The 27,815-nt window shown below is 41.5% G+C and overlaps 1 protein-coding gene across 2 annotated transcripts in view; it reads right to left on the bottom strand.

Annotated features, from left to right (window-relative positions):
• CAGE1 (cancer antigen 1) overlaps positions 1–27,811 on the bottom strand; it is a 37,542-nt gene extending 9,731 nt beyond the window's left edge. Inside the window, exons 1-5 of one of the 2 annotated variants that reach the window (XM_027525305.1) lie at positions 27,358–27,811; positions 22,338–22,858; positions 10,920–11,819; positions 8,073–8,222; positions 5,747–5,854 (exon numbers count right to left, since the gene is read on the bottom strand). In XM_027525305.1, the coding sequence (XP_027381106.1) occupies positions 5,747–5,854; positions 8,073–8,222; positions 10,920–11,819; positions 22,338–22,858; positions 27,358–27,370 (1,692 nt within the window). In that variant the 5' untranslated portion in view covers positions 27,371–27,811. The remainder of the gene's footprint in view (positions 1–5,746; positions 5,855–8,072; positions 8,223–10,919; positions 11,820–22,337; positions 22,859–27,357) is intronic. The other variant, XM_027525306.1, reaches the window with a different exon arrangement.
• Between the last annotated feature and the right edge of the window lie 4 nt (positions 27,812–27,815).

Here is a 27,815-nt window from a genome sequence, read left to right as displayed (position 1 = left end):
GCAGGCAGAGGGTGCGTGCCTACGCGACCAGCCTCAGATAGAAACCCTGGACACTCAGTCTCCAGTGAGCTTCCCTGGGAACTCTTCACATGGGCTGCACAGCTCACTGCCAGGGAAGGGAAGGGCACCTGGTTTCCTCTGGACTTTGCTCCATGTGCTTTTCCCCTTTGCTGGTTTTGTTCTGAATCCTCTCGCAGTAATAATACCTCATAACTGGGAGAATGACTGTGTGCTGAGTCCTGTGAGTCCTGTAAGTCACCAAACATGAGGGAGGGCTTGGGAGCTCCGCAGAGCTTATTCTAATACCCAATTGCTTTTACAGCCAGGCTATTAAGACTCTGCTTTAAAGAAAAAATTAGCCAACTTTTTCTAGATACAATTCAGTATCATTTCTTATATGTTCCATATAATAATAATAGATCTTTAATATTCAATATTTCTAACTCCTCCAAATATCAGTGATAAAGTATGCTGTACAGAATTTTTTATTATGAACAATTTCGAAAAAAGAGAAAAAACTAATGAAGCCCCATATAACTATTACTCAGCTCCAATTATTGACAGTTAATGATCAATCTTGTATCATTAATACCCCAAGCACTTCCTCCTCCCTGCAACTCCCTTCACTCAATCAAATGACAGACATCACATTATTTTGTCTGCCAATATTACAGTAATGACACAGAAATTTACCAAGAGAACATAAATATCTGAAATTGTATTTCTGAAACATCCCTCTTGGGCTTCCCTGGTGGCTCAGATGGTAAAGAATCTGGTTGCAATGTGGGAAACCTGGGTTCGACCTCTGGTTTGGGCATGGCAACCCACCCCACTATTCTTGCCTGGAGAATCCCCATGGACAGAGGAACCTGGCGTGCTACAGTCCATGGGGTGGCAAAGAGTCAGACACGACTGAGCAGCTAAGCACAACATCCCTTTTGAACCCTCAACTAGGCTTCTTTTAGAAGGTTGCTTTAAGAAGTGGAGACCAGTAGTTTTTCTGCATGCCTGTTTATTCCTTGGTCCTTTTCTCTATAGGTTAGCCAGAAGATAGGTTCTCCAGAGCACTTGCAACAAATTTCCTATCCACCTCACAGTTCAGAGAAGTCATTTCCTGCTAGTACAGTATTGAAATTGAATCCCAGATTTACTGTTCAGCCAGGTAAACTGGTCACTTCTGTTTTCCTCTCAGATTAAAAATGGCTCCTGTTTGAGTCTTATTATCATTTTCCCAACTGAGAGTCACAGCATGCTGGCATAAGTCCTTTGGAAGGAGGTCCCCATTACAGCCATTACCCCTATCATGGTTTGGCCTCAGGCCAAACTACAGTGAAGGAACACAGCCCCACCCATCAGCAGAAAATTGGACTAAAGATTTACTGAGCATGGCCCTGCCCACCAGATCAGATCAGATCAGATCAGTCGCTCAGTCGTGTCCGACTCTTTGCGACCCCATGAATTGCAGCACGCCAGGCCTCCCTGTCCATCACCAACTACTGGAGTTCACTCAGACTCACATCCATCGAGTCAGTGATGCCATCCAGCCATCTCATCCTCTGTCGTCCCCTTCTCTTCCTGCCCCCAATCCCTCCCAGCATCAGAGTCTTTTCCAATGAGTCAACTCTTCGCATGAGAGCAAGACCCAATTTCCCCACAGCCAGTCCCTCCCATCAGGAAGCTTCCACAAGCCTCTTATCCTCATCCATCAGAGGGCAGACAAACTGAAAACCACAACCATGGAAAACTAACCAAACTGATCACATGGATCACAACCTCAACTAACTCAATGAAGCAATGAGCCATGCCATGTAGGGCCACCCAAGACAGACGGGTCATGGTGGAGAGTTCTGACAAAATGTGGTCCACTGGAGAAGGGAATGGCAAACCACTTCAGCATTCTTGCCTTGAGAAACCGAGGAATAGTATGAAAAGACAAAAAGATATGACCCTGAAAGATGAACTTCCCAGGTCGATAAGTGCCCAATATGCCATTGGAGAAGAGCAGAGAAACAGCTCCAGAAGGAATGGAGAAGCTGAGTCAAAGAGGAAACAAGACCCAGCTATGGATGTGTCTGGTGGTAAAAGCAAAGCCCAATGCTGTAACGAACAGTATTGCATAGGAACCTGGAATGTTAGGTCCATGAATCAAGGCAAATTGGAAGTGGTCAAACAGGAGATGGCAAGAGTGAACATTGACATTCCAGGAATCAGTGAACTAAAATGGACCAGAATGGGTGAATTTAACTCAGAGGACCATTATATCTACTACTGTGGGCAAGACTCCCCTAGAAAAAATGGAATAGGCCTCATAGTCAACAAAAGAGTCCAAAATGCAGTACTTGGGTGCAATCTCAAAAATGACTATGATCTCTGTTCATTTCCAAGGCAAACCATTCAGTATCACAGTAATCTAAATCTATGCCCCAACCACTATTGCCAAAGCAGCTGAACAGTTCTATGAAGAACGAGAAGACCTTCTAGAACTAACACCAAAAAAAAGATGTCCTTTTCATTACAGTGGCTGCTGCTGATGCTAAGTCACTTCAGTAGCGTCCGACTCTGTGCGACCCCATCCATAGACGGCAGCCCACCAGGCTCCCCCGTCCCTGGGATTCTCCAGGCAAGAACAGTGGAGTGGGTTGCCATTTCCTTCTCCAATGCATGAAAGTGAAAAGTGAAAGTGAAGTTGCTCAGTCGTGTCCGACTCTTAGCGACCCCATGGACTGCAGCCCACCAGGCTACTCCGTCCATGTCATTTTCCAGGCAAGAGTACTGGAGTGGGGTGCCATTGCCTTCTCCGTCATTACAGTAGACTGGAATGCAAAAGTAGGAAGTCAAAAGATACCTGGAATAATAGGCAACTTTGGCCTTAGAGTACAAAATGAAGTAGGGCAAAGGCTATCAGAGTTTTGCCAAGAGAACACACTGGTCACAGCAAACACCCCCTTCCAACAACACAAGAGAAGACTCTACACATGGACATCACCAGATGGTCAAAACCAAAACCAGATTGATTATATTTTTTGCAGCCAAGATGGAGAAGCTCTATTTAGTCAGCAAAAACAAGACCGGGAGCTGACTGTGGCTCAGATCATGAACTCTTTATTGCCAATATTCAGATTTAAATTGAAGAAAGTAGAGAAAACCACTAGATCATTCAGCTCAGTTCAGTTCAGTCGCTCAGTCGTGTCTGACTCTTTGCGACCCAATGAATTGCAGCACTCTAGGCCTCCCTGTCCATCACCAGCTCCCGGAGTTCACTCAAACTCACGTCCATTGAGTCGGTGATGCTATTTAGCCATTTCATCCTCTGTGTCCCCTTCTCCTCCTGCCCCCAATCCCTCCCAGCATCAGAGTCTTTTCCAATGAGTCAACTCTTCACATGAGGTGGCCAAAGTACTGGAGTTTCAGCTTTAGCATCATTCCTTCCAAAGAACACCCAGGACTGATTTCCTTTAGAATGGACTGGTTGGATCTCCTTGCAGTCCAAGGGACTCTCAGGTATGACCTAAATCAAATCCCTTACGATTATACAGTGGAAGTGAGAAATAGATTCAAGGGATTAGATCTGATAGCCAGAGTGCCTGAAGAACTATGGTCAGAGATTGATTTAGAAAAGGCAGAGGAACCAGAGATCAAATTGCCAACATCAGTTGGATCATAGAAAAAGAAAGAGAATTCCAAAAAAGCATCTACTTCTGCTCCATTGACTACGCTAAAGCCTTTGACTGTATGGATCACGACAAGCAATTCTTAAAGAGATCAGAACACCAGAGCACCTTACCTGTCTCCTCCAAAACCTGTATGCAGGTCAAAAAGCAACAGTTAGAAACAGACATGGAACAATGGACTGGTTTCAAATAGGGAAAGGAGTACGTCAAGGCTGTATACTGTAAGCCTGCTTATTTAACTTATATACAGAGTACATCAAGCAAAATGCTGGGCTGGATGAAGCACAAGCTGGAATCAAGATTACCAGGAGAAATATCAATAACCTCAGATATGCAGATGACACCACCCTTATGGCAGAAAGCAAAGAGGAACTAAAGAGCCTCTTGATGAAGGTGAAAGAGGAGAGTGAAAAAGCTGGCTTAAAACTCAACATTCACAAAACGAAGATCATGGCATCAGGCCCCATCACTTCATGACAAATAGATGGGGAAACAATGGAAACAGTGACAGACTTTATTTTCTTGGACTCCAAAATCACTGCAGATGATGACTGCAGCCATGAAATTGAAAGACACTTGCTCCTCGAGAAGAAAAACTATGACCAACCTAGACAGCATATTAAAAAGCAGAGACATTATTTTGCCAACAAAGTTTCATCTAGTCAAAGCTACAGTTTTTCTAGCATTCATGTATGGATGTGAGAATTGGATCATAAAGAAGGCTAGAAGTGTTAGTCGCTCAGTCGTGCCCAACTGTTTGAGACCCCATGAACTGCAGCCCACTAGGCTCTTCTGTCCATGGGATTTTCCAGGCAAGGATATTGGAGTGGGTTGTCATTTCCTTCTCCAGGGGATCTTCCCAACCCAGGGATTGAACCTGGGTCTCCTGCACGTCAGGCAAATCCTTTACTGACTGAGCTACAAGGGAAGCCATAAAGAAGGCTGAGCGCTGAAGAATTGATGTTTTTGAACTATGGTGCTGGAGAAGACTCTTGGGAGTCCCTTGGACTGCAAAGAGATCAAACCAGTCAATCCTAAAGGAAATCAATCCTGAATATTCACTGGAGGAACTGATGCTGAAGCTGAAGCTCCAATACTTTGGCCACCTGATGCAAAGAGCTGACTCATTAGAAAAGACCCTGATGCTGGGAAAGATCGAAGGCGGGAGGAGAAGGGGATGACAGAGGATGAAATAGTTGGATGGCATCACTGACGCGATGGACTCAAGTTTGAACAGGGAAGCCTGGCGTGCTGTCCATGGGGTTGAAAAGAGTCGAACACGACTGCACACCTGAACAACAACATTTACCTGGCTCTCCTAGTTCTCTCTCCACCTCTGCACCACTAGCCGAGAGACTGACTGAAGAAGTCCCAAGGGCCTTCCCTTACTTGTCTCACTTGAGAAATAAAATCTGTTTCCAATGTATCCACTATTCCAAGTGATAAAGTTTGTAATAACTATGTCCTGTGCTTAGCTGCTCAGTAGTGTCTGACTCTGAGACCCCCAGGCTCCTCTGTCCATGGGATGCTCTAGACAAGAATACTCAAGGGGGTTGCAGTGTCCTCCTCCAGGGGATCTTCCTAATCCAGGGATCAAACCCAAGTCTCCCACATTGCAGGTGGATTATTTACTGTCTGAGCCCAGGAAAGCCCATGAATACTGGAATAGTAGCCTATCCCTTCTCCAGGGAATCTTCCGGACCCAGGAATGGAACAGGGGTCTCCTGCATGGCAGGCGGATTCTCTACCAGGTGAGCTATCAAGGAAGCCCTATAGGAATGTCAAAATATACTTATCTTCAGGAATCAGTGGTACCATTAAAAGTGAACAGATACTCATACCAGTTTTTGGGTAGATGAATGGGATTTTCTAAGACATACTTAGGTTATAAAACAAGTCAAGTGTTGAACAAAAGGCCTCCTTAGAGTCAAAGTAAAGCTAATCTTGTCCCCTGAAATAATTATTTTAAAAAATCCAAAGTTTTTAGGAGCCTCTTTATACTTTTACACTAGCTTTTTTTTTTTACTTCTTTTTTCACTAAAAATGATATAATTTTTAGAATGAAGAATACATACCTCTTTATCTAAAATTTTCTTTTTAAGATGAAAACTCTTCAATTTTTGTGGCATATCACTAACTTTCTCATTCTCTTTGAAATGTTCAGCATCAGGATTGATGATGTCCTAAGGGTAATGTTTTGAGAAGCTTTCTTAAAAAGTTTTCAATAAAATTAAAAGAATGAAGGGTAGAATACAAATTAAACGTTCCATGCAAAAGAAGAGGCCAAACAAAAGAAGGAAGAAAAATATTGAACTCAATTCTTCAGTTACTCATCATAAGACATCTAATAACAGGTTAATGTGGAAATAATTCATTTAGATTCACATTTGCATATAAATTGTAAGTGGGACAAATTAGGATAATTGCTAGAAGTTAATACACATTGATAGTAACTATAATGACTACACATTCATAGATACATCTCCTGTTAGCCTAGTCAGTTTACAAATCCAAATTTTAGACTAATTGTTATACCTGACACCAGAACAATGAGACATCTTTAATAATATTGAAACTCTAGACATTTCAGTGGCCCCCAGAATGAAGATACTTGTACACTGTACTTGTACAGTGAAGACCCTTGTAACCTAAGGGTCAAAAGTGCACGCATTAGAGTCAGACTACCTGGGTTTGGATCTGAGTTCTGCCACTTAGAGCTTCCCTTGTGGCTCAGTGGTAAAGAATCTGCCTGCCAATGCAGGAGATATGGGTTCAATCTTTATGCTGGGAAGATCCCCTGGGGAAAGAAATGGTGACCCACTCCAGTATTCTTGCCTGGGAAATCCCATGGGCAGAGGAGCCTGGTGGGCTACAGTCCATGGGGTCGTAGAGTCAGACACAACTGATCGACTGAGCACAGTGGAAAGCGTCTACTGCAGCTCTGAAACGGAATGGAAACTCATTCTGCCACTTAACTTATGTGAGACTTTGAACAAGAAACTCAACTATTCTAGGCCTGTTTGTTTTTCCATGTTTAAAAAAAAAAAAAAAAGCCTGATAATATTTTTTTTAATGGTGTAAGAGTTGAATGAGATAATCCATGAAAAGCAGAGTCAATTTAAATGCCTCCAAGGACAGGGTGGGCAGCCAGCAAATATTTGTCCAGTGCCTATTAGAGGCTTACCCTGTATTAGCAGAGGGCATATCACATATGGAGTCTCTGATCTTGAAGCCTTGAGCAAACAGGTATTTGTTTGGCCTGGAATGAGATCTACTAAGTAGAGGGTTGATGGATGGCTCACTGAGGGGTCTGGGAGAGAAGAAGCAGCCAGCAAATAAGACTGAGAAAGAACAGCAGCATCCGCTGAGAGAAGAGAAAATCAAGCAAATATGGTGAGAAAGCAGATGTCTGAAGGGCCGGGGGTGATGGAAAGGCTGCAGCAAGAAGCGCTGGCGACACTTTCAAATTCAAACCTTATGAAGACAAAACTTCAGGCGGGCACAGTCTTTGGGCCGTCAATTTGGGGTCTCTGCTAAAATTACTTAGCTTGGTTTCCAGCCTTCAATAAATGCTGGCGTTCAACAAATTTTAGCTGAAAGAAAATAGTAGTGTAGTGTGTAGTGTGTTCCTGTGTCAGATCAGGAACACAGCAAACCCACGTTGCCAAATTTTGGCTCAGAGGAGTGCACTTAAGCTCAAAGAAACATACAATAATCAGAGGGAAGAGGAAGAAAGAGAGTTCAATAATTTGAGGAGCTGTTCCGAGCATCATGCCCTTCAAACGTAGGGTCTGTCACTTCCCAGGGCAGCAGCGACACCACTGCAGCTAAGGCTGAGAAAGGAAAATTTCCTTGGCCAGGTCACACAGCCAAGAGGTGGAGAGGCCATGTCTGGAACTCACTGGACACTAACTTCATTTTTCATTCTTCCCATGGACACAGCTCCACACTGCCCACCCTGCCCCAGAGCTGCACTTCAGATCAGACTGGGTAAACAGCCCAGCCATGTGAACTCATCACTAGGAGCAGCCGGGCTGGAGCCCAAGACTACTGCTCAGAGGGAGTTTTCCTAACACGTGGAAAGCACTGAGGGACAGGCTTTGCCTGAAGTTCTTATTTTTTTCAGTCCTACTACATTATCTTACTGTTGATTTGTGGGAATTAGGTGATGAAAAAAGACAGGATGAAGCAGTGGGAAGAAGGAAGGGCTGATTGGTTGGTTTAAGCATCTGTATCAGTCAGTTCAGTCGCTCAGTCATGTCCAACTCTTTGCAACCCCATGGACTACAGCACGCCAGGCTTCCCTGTCCATCTGTATCATTCCTTCCATTATTTTTCTTTCATAACATGATTGTCCAACCTTGATATTTCTTAATAAAAATATGATTTTTGTATAATTACCTGATGTGGGAGAAGTTCTACCATCAGAGCCAGAAGACTGAGAATTCTGGACGTCGGCTGTGAAGTTCTTTTCATGTCTGGGGGGTTTGCGCTCCCTTCTTCACAAGGTGAGTGATTCGGGAACAAATTAGAATGTGTCATCTTTGTATCCTACATATACACAATTCAGACTTGTCACAATAAAGACACAGAATCTGGATTACTTTTTAGGTAAAATGCTGAATACCACTCTTAAAAACTCAAAGCAGTGGTTCTCAAACTTTTTGATTTTCAGGATGCTTTCACAGTCTTAAAAATTATTGAGGATATCCCAAAGCTTTTGTTTGTTAGGCTGTATCTGTCAATATTTATTGCATCAGAAATCACAGTGTGAACATAAAAAATATTGATTTACAAATTCATTTAAATAACAATCAATATTTATTGTATTAAAAATACAATATCTACATTTATATTTATTGTGTTAGAATCTATTTTATATTTATCAATATTCATTGTATTAGAAATTACAACTGAGAACATTCAAAAATATTTATTTACTAATTCATTTAAACAATAAATGTATTATGTCAGTATAAGCGACAATTTAATACAAAATTACCACATTTGTCAAAATGAAAAATTAGTGAAAAGTGGGAATGTTTACACTTTCTGCAAATATTGTTAATGCTGGCTTAATAGAAGACAGCAGGACTCTCCACTGTGCTTTCCATATTCCATCAATCATGAAAGCAATTACCCTGTCACATGCCACATGGCTTCACGGGAAAACTCCACTGTACACCTGGGAAAGAATGAGAGTGAAAAAGGCAATGGTGTCTTCATATTACCATGAAAATGCTTTGACATCAAAGATGCTCCCAGAACACACATTGAGAAAATGGACCTAAAGATTAATGAAAAGCAAAACTAGAAGTAAAAAAAAAAAAAAAAAACGGATTAGTCAAGATGGTGCAAAAGCTGCCTTTAAAAAAAGAAAGCTCAAGAAAAACATTGTATAGTGGATAAACTACTGCACAGTAACACTGATTTACGCAGTGTTTACTAATTCAAAATTTGTCATGCTTTGGTTAACAGCCAAACTGAAGGTCATCTTTGCTTAGGCTAAAAGTGAAAATGAAAGTGTTAGTTGCTCAGCTGTGTTTCAACTCTTCTTGACCCCATGGACTGTAGCCCGCCAGGCTCCTCTGTCCATGGGACTCTTCAGACAAGAATAGTGGAGTGGGTTGCTGTTCCCTTCTCCAGGGGATCTTCCCGACCTGCTTAGGTCAGTACTTATCAAAGCATGACCTTGGGGCCAGGAGCATCAGTGAGTCCCTAAGATCTTCCTGGAGATGCAAATCCCCAGGCCCCACCTCACACCTGCTGAATCAGACTCTGGGGTGGTCCCTGCAATCTGCAGTTTCATAGCTGAGGCTGATGAATGCTAACGTTTGAGAATCACACTGGCTTAGATAATCCTTTCTTCTTTCTGGAGAAAAGATGACAGAGAGAATTTCCAGTCCCATGAGAACAGTATTTTTCTAAGAGCCATTAAAAATAATAGGATCCTGTCTTGCAAACAATACTTAATACGGATTAGATATTCACAAGAGTAAGTCTTCTAAGGACATCTTTGAGCAACAGATCAGTTCAGTTTAAGTTATTATGACAAATATAAAAATAAACGTATACATTTTCTGACTCAGATTAGCCTTCTAATAGAGTTAATAAGATTGCACTACAGATATTTTAAGGCAGGCCTACAAAACTGGAATAGAGCAGATATGCTCTGGCTTGTGAGGATTATCACTACCAAGACAGGCTTCCAGTTGTCTGCCAAAAAAAGCCATCTGAACTGCAAATACAAAATACAGGTTCTCCAAACACATTGATACGAGGCTCTCATGTTGTTCTTAACGAATGATCATTTTGCAATACATACAGATATTGAATCTTTATGCTGCACACCTGAAACTCGTGGATGTGCCATCTCAGTAAAAATGTTAATAACTTTACAAGATTACTGTGTGATATGATGTAGGTTTTGCCTTGTAAACCAAATATGCAGCTGTATTATTTAGTTTTACTGTTGAATAGGCAGACATGGCATGAAAAGACTGAGATTCTCACTCAGAAAATCTTTTCTCGAGGAAGCTTCGGATGATTGGTCATGTACGAGTGCCTGCACGTGTGCTAAGTCGCTTCAGTCGTGTCCGACTCTGTGCGACCCCATCCATAGACGGCAGCCCACCAGGCTCCCCCGTCCCTGGGATTCTGCAGGCAAGAACACTGGAGTGGGTTGCCATTTCCTTCTCCAATGCATGAAAGCGAAAAGTGAAAGTGAAGTCGCTCAGTCGTGTCCGACCCTCGGCGACCCCATGGACTGCAGCCCTTCAGGCTCCTCCGTCCATGGGATTTTCCAGGCAAGAGTACTGGAGTGGGGTGCCATTGCCTTCTCCATACCAGGCTCCTAGGTACCCACAAAATTCCCACATTCATTTGCAACTCTACCAATACAATTGCAAGAGGCCAGGAATGGCTGTTCTTTAATGTGAGTATCTGAGACCCAAAGAAACTCGTCCAAACCTGTGGCACCTTCTCCATCATTTCTCTCTTTTTGGTTGTTAATTCTCTCCGCCGACAAATTAGGGTATGGGCCACGCCCAAATACGCCTCAGCAGACTATTAGAAACTCCTGAAATTCTGCCTTAGAGATTCGGAATTTGTGATTAATACCTTGGCCACATCTGACTCTGTTACACCCTCTAAGATCTCCTTGAGTCGAGCTATCTCACATTTAGGGACACAATTTTGCTCCTCACTCCTTGCAACCTGCTGCTGATGTTTTGTGTTTTCATTTTTTACCTCGTCGATCTGCTGCTGGAGTTCTGCATTCTTAGCCTTTTCACTGTCGGATAGGAATTGCACCTTCTGAACCTGAGCGACCAATTTCTCGAGTTTAGATTTCAGATTCTCTCTTTCATCCAGGTGTTTCCTTTCACGTTTCTGAAATTCCTCCCGTAAAGACAGGACCTCTTGCTCTCTGGTCTCTCTCTCCCTTTTCAACAAATCCAGAGCGGCACTGGTGGCCTTTTCCAGTTCTCCTTTGAGTTGCTGCAGTCTTTCTATCTCTTCTTCTTTCTTGCTCAAGGCGCTGTCCATCTCCATGCACTGAGTCATGTACCTTTCCTCTAGGCTAGCATAATTGCCCTTGAGTTTCTTAAACTCTAACTGTAAGGTTTCCTTTTCACTCCTGCATTCCTGAAGGTGGTTTTGGGTGGTAACTAAAATCTCATGCAAACTCTGCAGTGTCTTCTCTGTATCATTCTTCTCTAGCTTTATTCTGTACTTTTCTTCAATTAACTCTTCGACCTTCTCCTTTAGCTTATTGATGATGTCCACAAACGCGTGCTGTTTAGTCGTATTCATCTGTAGTTCTTCAACCTTCTTCTCTAAATACGTGTTACGATGCTCTAGGTCTTGGATCCGAGTTTCCTGTTCTTTGTTAGCAAGTTTTAATTTCCGTAGGACTTCATTTAAAGCCATGTCCTCTTCCAGAGGTTGTAAGCTTTCCAAGCTCTGCTCTGCGTCAGGTATCAAGCAGGCCTCCTGAGACGCTCCATCGCTCCAACAAATGCCTGTAGGAGCCCAAGTTGAGACCATCTGTGGACTCCACCTGCCTTTTTCTGGGACTTCCTTTTGGTGTCTGACTGACATCTCAGGAATATCCATAGAATTCTGTACTCCTTTGGAAGAACCTGCAATCTGTAAATTACAGTAAGTAAAATAAGTCTGAAAGAGTAGAAATATCATGAGCTTTGAGGTCAAAGAGAGCTGCCCTTGAACACTGGATCCCTAAATTTGGTTTTCTCAGCTCTGAAATAATAGGGAAGACGTGTACGTCCAACACTAATATCTAATTAACAAAAATACTTAAGTATTAATTGCTGAATGTCATGTACTGCACTTAGCAGCACAGCAGGTATGGTATCTGTATTATACTTTTACAAAAAAAAATTAAATATTGATACTCTCACCATCTTCTATGACACAAACTTTTCTGGATACATACAAGATATTTCCTTTGACTTCAAATGAATTAAAATAAAGTTATTCATTACCCTAAATCTGCAAAGACATTTTTAAAAAATTATTTTTGAGGTAATGTTGGTTTTTAACATTATGTAAGCCTCATGTGTACATTACATTTCTACTTCTGTTTACACTACAGCATACTCACCACCAAACATTTAGTTTCCATTTATCACCATACAGTTGATCCATTTTACTCATTTCATTTATTTTGTTCATTTATTTTTTGGTTTTTGTTTGGGTTTTTTTGTATCCCATATATGAATGAAATCATATTTGTTTTTCCCCACCTGACTTATTTTACTTAGCATGATACCCTCACGATCCACCCATCCATGTTGCCACAAATGGCAAAATTTCATCTTTATGACTGAGTAGTATTCTATTGTAAATATACAAAATACCTTCTTTATCCATTTATCCATTGATAGGCACTTAGGTCAGAGAAGGCAATGGCACCCCACCTTACCCCACTCCAGTACTCTTGCCTGGAAAATCCCATGGACGGAGGAGCCTGGTGGGCTGCAGTCCATGGGGTTGCAGAAGAATCAGACACGACTTCACTTTCACTTTTCACTTTCATGCATTGGAGAAGGAAATGGCAACCCACTCCAGTGTTCTTGCCTGGAGAATCCCAGGGACGGGGGAGCCTGGTGGGCTGCCGTCTATGGGGTCGCACAGAGTCGGACATGATTGAAGCAACTTAGCAGCAGCAGCAGCAGCAACAATCAGCAATGTTGAACATCTTTTCATGTGCCTGTTGGCCACCGGTATGTCTTCTTTGGAAAAATGTCTATTTGGCTCCTCTGCTAATTTTTTAATTAGATTTTTTTGTTGTTATTGAGTTGTATGAATTCTATATATATTTTGGATACTAACCCCTTATGGTTATGTGGTTTGCAAACATCTTTTCCCAGTTGGCAGGTTGTCTTTGTATTTTATAGATAGTTTCCTTCACTGTGCAAAAACTTTTTAGTTTGATGAGGTCCCATTTATTTTTGCTTTTGTTTTCCTTGCCTGAGGATATATACCCAAAGATATTGCTAAGGCCAATTCACTGATTATACTGTCTATGATAGATTTATTGTTTTTATATGTCCATCTTTGTCTCTTGATACCTTTTTTGGTTTGGAGTTTGGAGTCTATTTTGTCAGATATGAACATAGCTACACTCAATTTCTTTTAGCTACCATTTGCTTTGGACATCATCTTCCATCCTTTCATTTTGAGTCTACGTTTATCTTTAAAGCTGAAGTGAGTTTACTGGAGGGAGTAGACAGCTGGATCTCGTTTTTAATACATCTCTTTTGGGGGCGGGGAGGTCTTGCTTTTTAATCCATCCAACCACTTTTTTTTTTTTTAAGATTTATTTATTTATTTTTGACTGTGCTGAGTCTTATTTGCTGCACCCAAGATTTCTCTAGTTTTGGAGAGCAGGGGCTACTCTTTGTGGAGGTATGAGGTATGAGGACTTCTCTCATAGCTCAGTTGGTAAAGAATCTGCCTGCAATGCAGGAGACCCTGGTTGCATTCCTGGGTGGGGAAGATCCTGTGGAGAAGGGAGAGGCTACTCACTCCAGTCTTCCTGGGCTTCCCTGGTGGCTCAGCTGGTACAGAACCCGCCTGTGAAGTGGGAGACCTGGGTTCGATCCCTGGGTTGGGAAGATCCCCTGGAGGACGGACAGGCTACCCACTCCAGTATTCTGGCCTGGAGATTTCCATGGACTGTATAGTCCATGGGGTCACAGAGTCGGACACGACCTGAGCGACTTTCACTCACGCTTACTTATTTTTGAGTGTGCTGAGTCTTATTTGCTCCGTGCAAGCTTTCTCTAGTTTCTCTCTGTTGAGCTGTGCTTCTCATTGCAGCGGCTTCTCTTACTGAGGTCCATGGGCTCTAAAGCACCTGCCCCACAGTTGTGGTGCATGGGCCTAGTTGCTCTGAGGCATGTGGGATCTTCCTGGAGCAGGGATTGAAACCGCGTCCATTGCACTGGCAGGTGAATTTTCAACCAGTGCACCACCAGGGAAGCCCCAACCAATCTGCCTTTTGATTGATGAATTAAATCCATGTACATTTAGGATGATTCTTGACAGATGAGAACTTGGTTTTATCTTTTATTTTCTGATTGCTCTGTATGTCCACTGTTTATTTTTCTTGTGTTTCTGTCTGCTGTTCTGGTTTGGTGGTTTTCTATGATGTTTCTCTTTTTTATGTTTCACATTTTTGCTCTAGATCTTTATTTTGTGGTTATCATGAGGTCTGTATAAAACATCTTATAGATAAAACAGTCCTTTTTCTCTGCTGACAGCATCTGATCTTCATATGCCTATACAGGTTCTGTCCTTTTCCTCTTCCTCTTTTGTCTTTGCTGTCTCAAATTATCCTTTAATGTTGTAAATTTATTACCAATTTGAAGTAGTTATAGTTACTTTTTCTGCTCTTTTTTCCCTTGACATTTATGGTATAATACAGTGTTAATAATCTATTCTGACATAAAGTTGCAATTTTCTGACTATTTATCACCTTACTCAAAGTTTTGTGTATTCTGCATTTTTATTTTGGGCCTAAGAGCTCATTTCAACATCTCTTGTAAGCCAGGTCTAATGTAATGAACTCCTTCAGCTTTTGTCTGTCTGAGAGTCTTTATTTCTCCTTCATATATGAATGATAACTTTTTTGGATAAAGTATTTTTGACTGACAGTTTTTATCTTTCACTATTTTGAGAATTTTATTCCATTCCTTCCTGGCCTATAGTTACAGCTGAAAAATCTGCTGATAGCCTAATGGGGGTTCCTTTATAGATAACCATCCTTTTTTCCCTTTTTAAAATATTTTAATAAAACTTTTATTCTGGAATAATTTTAGATTTATGAAAAAGTTATAAGCATAAAGAGTACTCTATACCTCTCACCCAGGGTCCCTTAATGTTAATGTCTTATATACCATGGCACATTTAATAGCAAATTCCAGTCCAGAGTATCACATTGTATTTAACACCTCTTTGTCATTGATTTTTGACAGTGTTAATACCACATGTCTTAGAGAAGATCTACTAGCAATGATTTCTTAGCTTCATAGATTTGTATATACAGTTCTTTTCTTAGGTTTGCTATTTTTTTAGGTTAGCTATTAAAAAAAAAACCTTAATCTTTTTACATCCCTGATATGCTCTTGGTTTTAGTAATCCTTATTTCTATTTATCTTTTGGCTATCCCTTGTGATATGTGGGAATTGGTGATGGACAGGGAGGCCTGGCATGCTGCGATTTATGGGGTCGCAAAGAGTCGGACACGACTGAGCGACTGAACTGAACTGTGACATGTGCAATCTTAGTACCCTGCCCAGGGACCGAACCCATGCCCCCTGCACTGGAAGGGTGAAGTCTTAACCACTGGACCACCAGGGAAGTCCCTTAGCTATTATTTAAACTCTCTGCTCCCTTCTCCTTCTCTCTTTCATCTCTCCCTCTGGGATTTCCCATTACCCTACCATTGTCCTTCCTAAAAGAGTTCTGCAGCTCTCACAGAATTTCCTCACTTTTAAAGATTCTCTTTCCTCTTCTACCTGCATCACTTCTATTAGGTTTCTATCCCTAAGCTTGTTAATCCTCTCTTCCAAATAGTCTGCTCTATTTCCAAGGCTTTTTAATCCCTTCTTCATCTTGTTCATTATTGAGTCCTTCAGCTCCAGAATTTGTTTGGTTCTTTTTTTTGGAGTTTCAACATTTTGGTAAAATGTTCCTTCCGTTAATAAACTTGATTCCTTAGCTCACTGAATTGGCTTTCTGAGCTTTCTCATAGCTCCTCGAGTTTATGACACCTATTTTGAACGTACTGTCAGCTAGATCTCAGTACTCCATGGACGTTAAGTCTAGTTTCTGGAGAACCGCCGTTTTCTTTTCGTGGTAGTGTTACTGTGGCTAGCCCTTGGTGCCTTGTTGTTCCCTGGCACACTGAATCTGAAGTAGCAAAAAACCCTCCTTCTTTAGGTGAAGATGCTTTAATTTTTCTTGATTCTAATGACTCAGTGGGTTAGAAATTAGAGGCCTTTCTTTTGTTTGCCAGGAGGTGGCATCTATGGCTTAAGTCTTTGGTTTCTCTTTCCTGCGCTAGCTCTGGTTACCTTTGGCAGTTGGCACTACCCACCCTCATGGCTCTGATAGGCGCCCTTGCTGTCGCTGCCTGTACCTCTAGGGTGGCTGTGTCTTGCTGCTGTTGATGTCACCACCTGAGGCTCTGGGGCACTGCTTCTGCCCTGTCCAAAATCTCCTGAGTCACAGGCTCTACCGCATGCAGGGAGGGGGAGAGCTAGGAGGAGTTGGGTGTCATCAGATTCCCAGGTGCTGCCACTGTGGGCTGGATTGATGGGGGGCAGTTATGGGTGCCTCTGGAGCTGGAGAGATGGTTGCAGGCCCCACTTCCACTGCTGCCAGTCACCCACGGTTGGCTAGTGGCCAGGAGGTTGTGGGTGCCGCCTCTCCTCCTGCTGCTGGGTTCTTTGAGGCTGTGGGCTCAGCTGCCACCCCGGGAGGACCACGATCTCAGGCACAACCTCCACAGTCCCCCAGTGCGGCCTCCTCTGTGTGCTCCAGTCCACCCTCCTTTAGATGTATGGATGTGTGGAATTCTCCAGCATCCTGGTGTGTTGGGGAGAGCCACATCTGTTGAGCTGTGGATGTTTTACTAATTGTACATTGAAAAGCAGAGACAGAGAGAATATCTCAATCTACCATGATGCTGACAACCCTCTCTTGTGAGCCCCCCCTTTTTTTTTTCCTCTCTAAAGCCTTTTTTTAAAATTTATTTAATTGGAGGCTAACTACTTTACAATATTGTAGTGGTTTTTGTCAAACATCAACATGAATCAGCCACAGGTGCACGTGTTTCCCATCCAGAATCCCCCCCACCTCCCTCCCCATCCCACCCCCCAGAGTCATCCCAGTGCACCAGGCCTGAGCACCCTGTCTCATGCATCGAACCTGGATCAGCGATCCACTTCACAAATAATACACACATTTCAATGCTACCCTCTCAAATCATCCCACCCTTGCCTTCTCCCAGAGTCCAAAAGACTGTTCTTTACATCTGTGTCTCTTTCGCTGTCTCGCATACAGGGTCATCATTACCATCTTTCTAAATTCCATATATATGCCTTAATATACTATATTGGTGTTTTTCTTTCTGACTTACTTCACTCTGTATAATAGGCTCCAGTTTCATCCACCTCATTAGAACTGATTCAAATGCATTCTTTTTAGTAGCTGAGTAATATTCCATGGTGTATATGTACTACAGCTTTCTTATCCATTCGTCTGCTGATGGACATCTAGGTTGCTCCCATGTCCAGGCTATTGTAAACAGTGCTGCAATGAACATTGGGGTACACGTGTCTCTTTCAATTCTGGTTTCCTTGGTGTGTGTGCCCAGCAGTGGGATTGCTGGGTTGTATGGCAGTTCTATTTCCAGTTTTTTAAGGAATCTCCACACTGTTCTTCATAGTGGCTGTACTAGTTTGCATTCCCACCAACAGCATAAGAGGGTTCCTTTTTCTCCACACCCTCTCCAGCATTTATTGTTTGTAGACTTTTTGATAGCAGCCATCCTCACTGGCTTGAGATGGTACCTCATTGTGGTTTTGATTTGCATTTCTCTGATAATGAGTGATGTTGAGCATCTTTTCATGTGTTTGTTAGCCATCTGTATGTCTTCTTTGGAGAAATGTCTGTTTACTTCTTTGGCCCATTTTTTGATTGGGTTGTTTATTTTTCTGGAATTGAGCTGCAGGAGTTGCTTGTATATTTTTGAGATTAATTCTGTTAGTTGCTTTGTTATTATTTTCTCCCATTCTGAAGGCTGTCTTTTCACCTTGCCTATAGTTTCCTTTGTTGTGCAAAAGCTTTTAAGTTTAATTAGATCCCATTTATTTTTGCTTTTATTTCCATTACTCTGGGAAGTGGGTCATAGAGGATCCTGCTGTGATTTATGTCAGAGAGTGTTTTGCCTGTTTTCCTCTAGGAGTTTTATAGTTTCTGCTCTTACATTTAGATCTTTAATCCATTTTGAATTTATTTTTGTGTATGGTGTTAGAAAGTGTTCTGGTTTCATTCTTTTACAAGTGGTTGACCAGTTTTCCCAGCACCACTTGTTAAAGTGATTGTCTTTTCTCCATTGTATATTTTTGCCTCCTTTGTCAAAGATAAGGTGTCCATAGGTGCTTGGATTTATCTCTGGGCTTTCTATTTTGTTCCACTGATCTATATTTCTGTCTTTGTGCCAGTACCATACTGTCTTGATGACTGTAGCTTTGTAGTATAGTCTGAAGTCAGGCAGGCTGATTCCTCCAGTTCCATTCTTCTTTCTCAAGATTGCTTTGGCTATTTGAGGTTTTTTGTATTTCCATACAAATTGTGAAATTATTTGTTCTAGTTCTCTGAAAAATACTGTTGGTAGCTTGATAGGGATTACATTGACTCTATAGATTGCTTTGGGTAGTATACTCATTTTCACTATATTGATTCTTTGGATTCATGAACATGGTATATTTCTCCATCTATTTGTGTCATCTTTGATTTCTTTCATCAGTGTTTTATAGTTTTCTATATATAGGTCTTTTTTTTTTCTTAAGTAGATTTATTCCTAAGTATTTTATTCTTTTTGTTGCAATGGTGAATGGAATTATTTCCTTAATTTCTCTCATTGTTAGTGTATAGGAATGGAAGGGATTTCTGTGTGTTAATTTTACATCCTGCAATTTACTATATTCATTGATTAGCTCTAGTAATTTTCTGGTGGAGTCTTTAGGGTTTTCTATGTAGAGGATCATGTCATCTGTAAACAATGAGAGTTTTACTTCTTCTTTTCCAATCTGGATTCCTTTTATTTCTTTCTCTTCTCTGATTGCTGTGGCTAAAACTTCCACAACTATGCTGAATAGTAGTGGTGAGAGTGGGCACCTTTGTCTTGTTCCTTTTTTTTTTTTTTTTTAAACTTTAAAGAATTTATTTTGACTTGACCCACTTATATTTCTCAGAATGGGAATATATACATTATTCATCAATAAATGCTTAATGCTTTAAATTTACAATTACCTTACTTGCAGAAATTTGGAAATCAATTAAATCAAAGTACAAAGGATTTTTTTGTTCTTATATTTAAAATAAAATTTCTATAGCAGCCAAAACCTTTAACCAAAAATTCAGAAGTGCAGTCTCTTAAGTTTAACAAAATGGCCACATTCTAATTTAATTATCTTCATTATTAACACAAGAAAAAAAAATATGGTGGCTCCTCAAACAAGGCAAATTAGTAATTGGTAGTTTTCTTTTCTGGGCACTCGAAACTGTCTTTATTTCATCTGTTCAAACAGTTGCTCCAACTTTAAAGAAAGTTTAAATGGATTTTTGACATTTAATATTGGTAATGCTTGCCAAGACTTAAGTACTCCAACAATGAGAATCAGAAAATGACCACAATTAAAATTATCCTAAAGGACTTAGTACTACACAGAGCAATCTGGTATTCAATAGTGTTTTTGAATTACATATTTTTCCACAAACATAGCACCTCATTAAATACCTGGTAAACCACTCTGCAGTCACAGTAAGGGTTGGGAGATTAAGTTCCTTGTTAAGGAGATTAAGTTTCTTGTTCCTGACTTTAGGGGAAATGCTTTCAATTTGTCACCATTGAGGATAATGTTTGCTGTGGGTTTATCACATATGGTGAGCCCTCTTTTGATTCCTCATCAAGCCATTATCTCACAATTCTATGATTTCTAATGTGAACATCAGAAAATCTGATGAACATATCTCATGACTGACTTTCTGCTCACAATACAGATTTGGGAGAAGGGGGTTTAAAAAAAACAACAGTATGTTGTAGGAAAGTGAAGGTGAAGTCACTCAGTTTTGTCCAACTCTTTGAGACCCTACGGACTGTAGCCTACCAGGCTCCTCCGTCCACGGAATTTTCCAGGCAAGAACACTGGAGTGGGTTGCCATTTCCTTCTCCAGGGGATCTTCCTGACCCAGGCATCAAACCCAGGTCTCCTGCACTGCAGGCGGACACTTTACCATCTGAGCCACCAGGGAAGCCCTGGGAAGTTGTAGGAAACACTAAAATGAACATGACAGAATACGCTAGTAAAAGATCTCTAAAGGGATGGGCTGAATAACTCTCCAAATAGAATTTAGGGATATTGGACCCTTATATTATAGTGCTTCTTCATCGTTTTGGGATAAAGACAACCATCCTTACTGAGGCCTGTAAGGTTCTGATACTGATCTTGATATCTAACCCGTGCTACCTTTCCATCCTCTACAACGTCCTTCCAACCCAGCAACACTAAGCTGCCTTCAGACCCACGAAGGAAGGGACCATGCTTCCTGCAGCCACAAGGTTTTCACATTAGTTGCTATCACTACTTCTGCATGGAATGCTCCCCTACGCCCACCACCTAACTACCCCCATTCATCCTGCAGAGCTGAGCTCAGTTACCACTACACTTCAGGGAAGTCTTACCCAAACTCCCTGACCAGGGACAGGAAGACTCCGATCTTACTTTATAGTGCTTACCACAGCTGCAAGTTTATACGTAATTTTATAACATATACACTTTATATGTAACTTTTATTTGCAGCACTTACCATAGTTGAAAATTCATATTTACTCATGTGATTATTTGATTAATGTCTGTCTCCTCTATGAGAGTGTTCTTGTCATGAGGACAGAGCCCACATCTTTTTGTTTCTGGTTTTGTCAACCATTCTATAACCAACACATAGCACAGGGCTTCAGACATGACAGATGCCTCAAAGTATTTACTGACTGACTGAAAGGCTAGATGCAATGGAAATAGTTACAATCTTAAGAAATCCTAATTCAGCAGCTTTTTAAAATGTTATTTTCCAGAACTCAAGACAGGTAAGTAGACTTGTCTTTTAAATGCTGCTTTCAAATAAAATGAACAAAAAAATCCTGACTTTACTTGTAAATGAAATATAACAGCCATAACTTTTCTCACTAAACTCACAATTAAAAGATATTCTTTATGCTACCTTTGGATTGTTATCTATTTGCCCACACCAATTCTTTTTTTTTTTTTTTGAGAGACTATATAGACTTTATACTGTTGGCATCTTCAGTGCTATTATGATACTGCTGCTGCTAAGTCACTTCAGTCGTGCCCGACTCTGTGCGACCCCTTAGACAGCAGCCCACCAGGCTTCCCCGTCCCTGGGATTCTCCAGGCAAGAACACTGGAGTGGGTTGCCATTTCCTTCTCCAATGCATGAAAGTGTCAAGTGAATGTGAAGTCGCTCAGTCATGTCCGACTCTAACGACCCCATGGACTGCAAGCCTGCCAGGCTCCTCCATCCATGGGATTTTCCAGGCAAGAGTACTGGAGTGGGGTGCCATTGCCTTCTCCATCTTATGATACTACATACCCAGAATTAACAATTCAGAGACAAATTCATGTTTTCACTTTGGTAGAAAAATATTTTTTTTGCTGATCAGTAGAAATTCCACATAATAGGAAAGTCATGAGTTTTCTTGTCAAATAATTTAATGAATATCTCTGCATTTCTTTCTCTTCTCAACCTTTTCCTTACTGTAAACTTCTGAGTTCCAATCAATACAATTCACTAAGTATAAAAACTTGAAAGGGAATGTGTTAGTCCCTCAGTTGTGTCCAGCTCTATGCTACCTCACAGACGGTAGCCCACCAGGCTCCTCTGTTCACGGGATTCTCCAGGCAAGAATACTGGAGTGGGTAGCCATTCCCTGCTCCAGGGAATCTTCCCAACCTAGGGATTGAACCTGGGTCTCCTGCATTGCAGGCAGATTCTCTATTGTCTGAGCCACCAAGGAAGGCCATAAAAGCTCAGTATTATATACTCAAGGCATCATGTAGATGTTGGGGTGCATAAAAGGATAAGTAAGACAGCACCCTGACCCTCAAAGAAATTATCATGTGGTAGAGCTAATCTCCAAGTATGGATTTTACTTCATTAGAAAGGATTGTTTCTAAATTGAGGAAGATCTCAGAAGGCAGTTCCCCCAGAGAAGCAAAGTCCCTCACACTGATGATTTAGGACTACTTCCAAAAGCCTCCGGTTATAAGCAGTAATTTTTTTTTTTTAAACACTTCCTTTAATACTCTATGGACTAATCATTAAAAGTCTTACCTCCTCTGTTTCATAATTAGCTCTCAGATCAAGCAAGTTAAAGTTATTTTCTTTATAAAATGGTTGTTCAACATCACTGTGTACTTCTTCCTCACACACAAAGTCTTGAGACTGACTAGGATTGAGGGCAGATTCCATGGCATTACTATTAGCCAGTGGCATTTCCATGAATTTCAGTGTCTCTTCACTGCAGTGGATTAAAGGTGGGCTTCTAGAAGGCTGTCTGACACATTCAAGAGCAAATTGATCTGTATGGGTGAAAGTGCTAGTTCCCATCGGGTTTTCTTCCTTAAATGAGTCTTCCTGTATATTGGTGTCTTCTGCATCATCACATACATAATGCTGCAATTCTGGCTCCTCTGTGTAAGATAAGCTTTCCGTCAGATCTTGAAATGCTATTTCATTATTAAACGAGTCTGTCTGATGAAACTGGCAAAGGGGTTCAAATTGTCTCAAGGAAGAAATGCTGGTGTCAATTGGCTGAGTGAGTACATTCTGTGAGTAATTTCCAATGTTGACATCTTATTAGAAAAAGAAAGATGGAAATAAGAATTAGCATTAAATTTATACATTAACAGTTACATTCACACTTACGAAATAAATTGTTGGAGTCTTTTAAGAATTATAAGTTCAACCTTTTTCATTAAGTTTATTTGTGCTACCAGCTGCAACAAAACTTTTTTACATGAAGGAAAAAGTCAACAAGTAACTACCACAAAGAAGCTTCTTACAGTTCATTTTTGTCAAATACCATTGTAACAAATTCTAAGGCATCTTCAAAATTCTTTTGTTGTACTCTAATTTTAAAATGCTTCAAAAGAATAAAACACACAGTGTATAGTAATAGCAAACACACATAGACATGTTTAACTTCACAACAATCTCATGAACTAGGTACTGTTATTACCTGTTTTTACAGATAAGGAAATGGAAACATAAGAGATGTTAAGTCACTTGCCGGGAAACAGCTGGCAAGCAGTGCAGCTGGGATTCTAGAATACTATTTATGTTTCTGAATATGACAAGTTATTCAGATTTAATATTTTTAAAAATCAGAAGCAAATAAAGACAACATGCAAAGAAGTGTTTCAAATAAATATCCCTTCCCTTCTAAATTCCTTCCTCTTCCCCACCCAGAGAGAACTGCTATACTGAAGCTGCTGCTGTTGCTCCTTGGTCAGTGAGTGGTGTCCAACTCTTTGTGACCCCATGGCTTTGTAGCCCACCAGGCTTCTCTGTCCACGGGATTTTCCTGACAATACTGGACTGGGTTGCCATGCCCTCCTCCAGGAGATCTTCCCAACCCAGAGATCGAACCCACATCTCCTGTGTCTCCTGCACTGCAGGCGAATTCTTTACCACTGAGCTATCAGGGAAGCCCCATACTTAAGTTGGTGGCCCTGTGCTTGGGTGTGTGTGTGTGTGTGTGTGTGTGTGTGTGTGTGTGTGTGTGTAGGGGGGGAATATCTAAAATGTCATTTGTGAAAGTTATTGGAAAAATAAAAAACTAGTCTGAGTACGGTACAAAGTCACAGTAACTTTATATGGTTGTTGTTGTTTAGTCCCTCAGCTGTGTCCAACTCTTTGCGACCCCATGGACTGCAGCATTCCAGGCTTCTCTGTCATTCACCATCTCCCAAAGCCTGCTCAAATTCGTGTCCATCAAGTCAGTGATGCCATCCAAAAATCTCACCCTCTGTCATCCCCTTCTCTTCCCACCTTCAATCTTGCCCAGCAACAGGGTCCTTTCCAGTGAGTCAGCTCTTTGCATCAGGTGACCAGAGTATTGGAGCTTCAGCATCAGCATCAGTCCTTCCAATGAATATTCAAGACTCATTTCCTTTAGGGTTGACTGGTTTGATCTCCTTGCAGTCCAAGGGACTCAAGAGTCTTCTCTAACACCACAGTTCAAAAGCATCAATTCTTCAATGCTCAGCCATCTTTATGGTCCAACTCTCACACCCATGCATGACTACTGGAAAAATCATAGCTTTGACTAGATGGACCTTTGTTGGCAAAGTAATATCTCTGCTTTTTAATACGCCATCTAGATCTGTCATAGCTTTTCTTCCAAGAAGCAAGTGTCTTTCAATATCATAGCTGGCAGTCACCATCTGCAGTGGTTTTGGAGCCCAAGAAAATAAAGTCTGACACTATTTCCATTGTTTCCCCATCTGTTTGCCATGAAGTGATGGGACCAGATGCCATGATCTTCGTTTTCTGAATGTTGAGTTTTAAGCCAACTTTTTCACTCTCCTCTTTCACTTTCATCAAGAGGCTCTTTAGTTCTTCCTCACTTTCTGCCATAAGCGTGGTGTCATCTGTGTATCTGAGGTTACTGATACTTCTCCTGGCAATCTTGATTCCAGCTTGTGCTTCACCCACCCTGGCATTTTGCATAATGTACTCTGCATATAAGTTAAATAAGCAAGGTGACAATATACACCCTTGATGTACTCCTTTCCTAATTTGGATCAGTCCATTGATCCATGTCTGGTTCTAACTGTTGTTTTTTGACCTGCACACAGGTTTCTCAGGAGGCAGGTCAGCTGGTCTGGTATTCCCATCTCTTTTCCACAGCTTGTTGTGATACACACAAAGGTTGTAGCATAGTCAATGAAGCAGATCTTTTTTGAATTTTCTTGCTTTTTCTATGACCCAACTGATGTTGGCAATCTGACCTCTGGTTCCTCTGCCTTTTCTAAATCCAGTTTGAACATCTGAAAGTTCTCAGTTTATTGAAACCCAGCTTGGAAAATTACGAGCATTACTTTGCTAGCATGTGAGACAAGTATGACTGTGCAGTAGTTTTAACATTCTTTAGCACTGCCTTTCTTCAGGACTGGAATGAAAACTGACCTTTTCCAGTCCTGTGGCCACTGCTGAGTTTTCCAAATTTGCTGGCATATTCACTGCAGCACTTTCACAGCATCATCTTTCAGGATTTTAAACAGCTCAGCTGGAATTTCATCACCTCCAGTAGCTTTGTTTGTAGTGATGCTTCCCAAAGTCCACTTGACTTCAAATTCCAGGATGTCTGGCTTTAGGTGAGTATCACACCATGGTGGTTATCTGGGTCATTAAGATCTTTTTTGTACAGTTCTTCTGTGTATTCTTGCCACCTCTTCTATTTTCTGGTTCTGTTAGGTCCATACCATTTCTGTCCTTTATCATGCCCATCTTTGCCTGAAATTTTCCCTTGGTATCTCTAATTTTCTTGAAGAGATCTCTAGTCTTTCCTATTCTATTGTTTTCCTCTATTTCTTTGCATTGATCACTTAAGAAGGCTTTCTTCTCTCTCCTTGCTCTTCTTTGGAACTCTGCATTCAGATGGGTATATCTCCATTTCTCCTTTCCCTTTACTACCTTTGTATGGTAGTAAATACTGATTTGTACAAAAAGAAGTGTCGGGACCCAGAAGGTGAAAGGATCTCTCACTTAATCAAAAGATACTTACTATTATCAGAGACCTGTTAATCAAAAGACACACTTACTATTATCAGAGACCTGTTAGTGTCTGCAAAACACTGTTTCTATGTACTTGATACTTTCTATCACCTCATTACCAAGTGAAACTCAACATTACACTTCAGTTTTTCCTCCCTTCCCTACGCCACGCTTATCCTCTAAGGCACTTGGGCTTGAAAACCAGACGTCTTTGACATCCTTCTACCTAATCACCCATGGGCTAGTCAGTTACCAGGTCCTGTCCTTTTCTCCTTTAAAGATGTTTTTCATAACCCATGCTTTCTTTCCCTCACTGTAGCATCATCCTGGTCCACATTCTCATGACCTCCTCAGGTCTGTCAGGGTATGGGAGTAGAAAACTTGCCCAATCATATTACCCTGAATCCAATTCTTCTGTTTGACTTTCTAGGCCTTATGTAGCCTGGACCCACATTACCCACCCAATCTTCTGCTCCAGTCAGATCAGGCTTACTCTCCTGCAAACAGATCATGTGTCTTACAACTTCAATAATCTGCTCTGGCAGGTGCTTCTCTTCCTAAAACTTTCCTATTTACCATTCATCTAGTTTTAAAATTCCTACAATGTCTTTAAATTTCTATCTCACAATTCAGCACATTGTTTGTTTGCTATTTTAGTCTTCACCATTGTTTCAAGCATGTTAGTGTCGGAACTCACATATTATACAGACCTCAAGAGGAGTCCTGGAGAAGGAAATGGCAACCCACTCCAGTATTCTTGCCTGGAGAATCCCAGGGACAGAGAAGCCTAGTGGGCTACAGTCCATGGGGTTGCAAACACATGACTTAGCAACTGAACAGCAACACAACAAAAAGAATCCACTTAAGGTTTTTCAATATCCCCTTGAGTAAAGCAACCAGTGTTTAGAGAATATGTTGACTAAATCCTGCACCCCAATGATATATTTCTATCAAAACAATTTAAATAAATTTCCTGGGTTATTTTATTGAACTATCAAATTAATAATTCATTGAGGTTTTTCTCAAATCTGTCATCATTTGATGACAAGCCAGTGAGCCAAGCAGCCTAGTCGGGATTGGTGAAAGACCCGACTTTACACTCACTTTTCCCGCTGTCTTCCAAATATATAAATGCTGTGTGGGCCGTGGTGGAGGAGGACTAAAGCATGCTTTTGCTCTCCAAGAACAAAAAACTACTAGGCCCTTATTTCTTCAAAATTTTGTCTGCGAACCCAGAACTTCAAATTATAACTTTTACAACTCTGTTCCTATGGCATGACCTACCAATTTGCCTTTTTTTGTTTTTTTAGTTAGGCTTACTTGTTTCATTTCATTCTGTCCTCACCCGACTTCTGCCACACATAACAAAAAAACTTATTCAAGTGATTGGATAGATATTCCAGAGATACTTCTAAGCTGTTTTAGGACAGGAATGAAAAGAGGTGTCACTGGGGTTATTGGCAAAAATCCTCAAGTTTAATTTTCAGTCAAAGTTTAACTTCTGAAAAGCACTCATCCTACTTCCACCTCACAATATCGTAACAAATTTTTTAGGTCGCAAAAGTGTGCTCACTTCCAGGGTCCATAGTCTCTGATCCGAAATAAGGATTTCGGGCTTCCTCCCTGCGCACTGGGCTCTACCGCGGGTAAAACGCTTTCAACCTTTTTCTTCAACGCCTGGCCGCCTGGGCGCGGACACGCTGGAACGCCCCTGTGTGACGTCCGCCCGGCCGCGGCCGCCGAGTTCCGGCTCTCGGACCATCCGACGTCCCCTCAGACGTGCCCGCGGGCCCGGCGAAGGGCGCCTCCAGGTCTCCATTCACACAGGTAGGGGCTTACACGGCGTGAGCCCTCAGGGCCAGCGGCCCCGGCCGAGCTGACACACGTGCCTCCACGGGAGGAGACAAAGCGGCAAGCCGACTCGGAGAGCTCCGGGAAGGAAGGCCAGCCCAGGACCCGCGGGGACCGACCATACCAAGACCGCCACACACCCCCACGCCTTCCGCGGAAGCTCGATTTCCAGGGCTCAGC

Source organism: Bos indicus x Bos taurus, chromosome 23 (genome assembly GCF_003369695.1).
Source record: "Bos indicus x Bos taurus breed Angus x Brahman F1 hybrid chromosome 23, Bos_hybrid_MaternalHap_v2.0, whole genome shotgun sequence".
Taxonomy (NCBI): Eukaryota; Metazoa; Chordata; class Mammalia; order Artiodactyla; family Bovidae; genus Bos; species Bos indicus x Bos taurus.
This window is presented reverse-complemented; position numbering and strand designations above follow the sequence as displayed.